The sequence below is a fragment of the Octopus sinensis genome, linkage group LG28 (genome assembly GCF_006345805.1).
Source record: "Octopus sinensis linkage group LG28, ASM634580v1, whole genome shotgun sequence".
NCBI classification, from domain to species: Eukaryota; Metazoa; Mollusca; class Cephalopoda; order Octopoda; family Octopodidae; genus Octopus; species Octopus sinensis.
In genome coordinates, this window is record NC_043024.1 from 12,141,979 (window position 1) to 12,144,478 (window position 2,500).

The 2,500-nt window shown below is 37.0% G+C and overlaps 1 protein-coding gene across 1 annotated transcript in view; it reads right to left on the reverse strand.

Annotated features, from left to right (window-relative positions):
* Nucleotides 1–2,500, reverse strand: part of LOC115225676 (lateral signaling target protein 2 homolog) — a 34,585-nt gene that overhangs the window by 29,912 nt on the left and 2,173 nt on the right. The window contains exon 2 of the mRNA XM_036514519.1: nucleotides 937–1,479. Within this exon, the coding sequence (XP_036370412.1) occupies nucleotides 937–1,479 (543 nt within the window). The remainder of the gene's footprint in view (nucleotides 1–936; nucleotides 1,480–2,500) is intronic.

The following is a 2,500-nucleotide window of genomic DNA, read 5'->3' on the forward strand; positions in this document are numbered from 1 at the left end:
AATCACTAATGATTGAATGGCAAGTCCTTCTCATAATAACGCAAATATTTAACACTGCAAACTCATTAGCGCCGTGTTTGCATTTGGTGCGACTCAGCTCAGGGGATTGACCGGCGTTCATTAGGTGGGGAGTTAATTATAGTATAGGAAGAAGAATGGTGGTGGTGGTGGTGGTGGTGGTGGTGGTGTAGTGGCAGTTATGGCAGTTGTGGCGGCGGCAGTGTTAATAATTGTTGTGGTGGTGGTGGTATCATTATTATTATTATTAGTAGTAGTAGTAATAGTAGTAGTAGTAGTAGTAAGAGGAGGAGGCGGAGGAGGAGTAATAGTGATAGTGATGGTGGTGCTGGTGGTGTTGGTAGTGGCGGTGATGGTTGTAGTAGTAGAATAGTTGTAGTACTAAAGTAGTAAGAGTAGTTGTAGTCGTCGTCGTCATCGTAGTAGTAGTAGTAGTAGTAGTAGTAGTTTAGCTCTTAAATTTTAAGTTATATATATACAGTAAATAGGTGCAGGAGTGGCTGTGTGGTAAGTAGCTTGCTTACCAACCACATGCTTCCGGGTTCAGTCCCATTGCGTGGCACCTTGGGCATGTGTCTTCTACTATAGCCTCGGGCCGAACAAAACCTTGTGAGTGGATTTGGTTGACGGAAACTGAAAGAAGCCCGTCGTATATATATATGTATTTATATGCGTGTGTGCGTGTGTTTGTGTGTCTGTGTTTGTCCCCCAACATACACGTGCACACACACACACACACACACACACACACACACACCACACACACACATATATTTATATAATATGCACGTTCCCATACATACACTAGTAGCTGAGGGCCTATGTAAGACAGATGCACCACTTCTTTTCGCCAAACCATCTTATTAAAGAAAAACAAAGCAAGAAAATCAATGGTTAGAATACTCATTATCCACTTACCGAATTTCCAAAAGCAAGAACAGTCTTAGCAAACTCTCCGACAGTCCGAACTTCTCTATACCTGTCGACATCATGCTTACGGAATTTCTTCTTTTGCGTACCCTTTACAGGGTCCCTTTCTTTCCTTTCTTCCTTCCTCTCATTCTCCCTTACATCTTCATCTTTATCGTTGTCCCCTTCCAGATGTTCCATGGAATCTCGAACCTTCTTCCATTGTTTGTTTCTCAACGCCAGGTCTTCGGAAAATAGCAGTAATGCCCCTTTACGGGTCGTAAATGTTTTTGGCAACGAAATTTCGTTGTTGACACGACATTTTCTAAAAAGGTCTTCGGTTGTCGTTTCCACATGGTAAGGGTTTTTGTTGTTGCTGATGTTGTTGTGGTTGTTGTTGTTGGTGGTGGTGGTGGTGGTGTTGGTTGTGGTGCAGCTGCTGTTCGTATTGTTGTTGCCGCCGTTGTTTAAGGGACATTTCCGGAAGGGCTCAAAAGCAACTTTAGGGTACTTAAAACCTTTATTGGATCGCTGAACCAAGTTGAAGTGATCCTGTTGGAGAAAAGCAAATATAAAAACACTAAGTTGTGTAAATTGTGAGTGTATATATATATATATATATATATATATGAACGTGTGTATATACTCTTTACTCTTTACTCTTTTGCTTGTTTCAGTTCTTTGGCTGTCGCCATGCTGGAGCGCCGCCATTAGTCGTGGAAATTGACCCCAGGACTTAATCTTTGTAAGCCTAGTACTTATTCTATCGATCTTTTTTGCCGAACCGCTAAGTTACGGGGACAGAAACATACCGGCATCGGTTGTCAAGCGATGTTGGGGGACAAACACACCACACACACACGCACACACTTAAATTCAGAGGTGATCACCTGAACAAACAGAATAAGAAGTGATTAGAAGTGCCCTTCCACACACACACGCACACACATATACGTTATACTTACATACATCGATACACATATGCATACACAGAAAATCGTATACATACATCCGTACATACACACATTAACACATACATACATATATATATATATATTTATACATACACCCGCAAGCATATACTTTATACATACATTACGTACATAGATACATACACATATACATACATGCACAATCAAACACATACATACATATCTCTTTCTCTCTATATAATATATATATGTATATATATATACGAATGTATATATATGTACCTATATATATATATATGTACCTATATATATTTATATATATAGATATGTATATATTTATCTACCTATATATATTTACATGTATATGTACCTATATATATTTATACATACATATAGATATGTATATATACATATATGTACATATATGTATATATATGTATATATATTGTATATATATGTACAAATATACACATACACACACATCTCTCTCTCTCTCTCTATCTCTATATATATATATTATATATATATATATACATATTATATATATATTGTATATATATATATATATATATATATATATATATACTTATGTTAAATATGTGTGTATATATATATGTGTGTATATATGCGGTATGGATCTC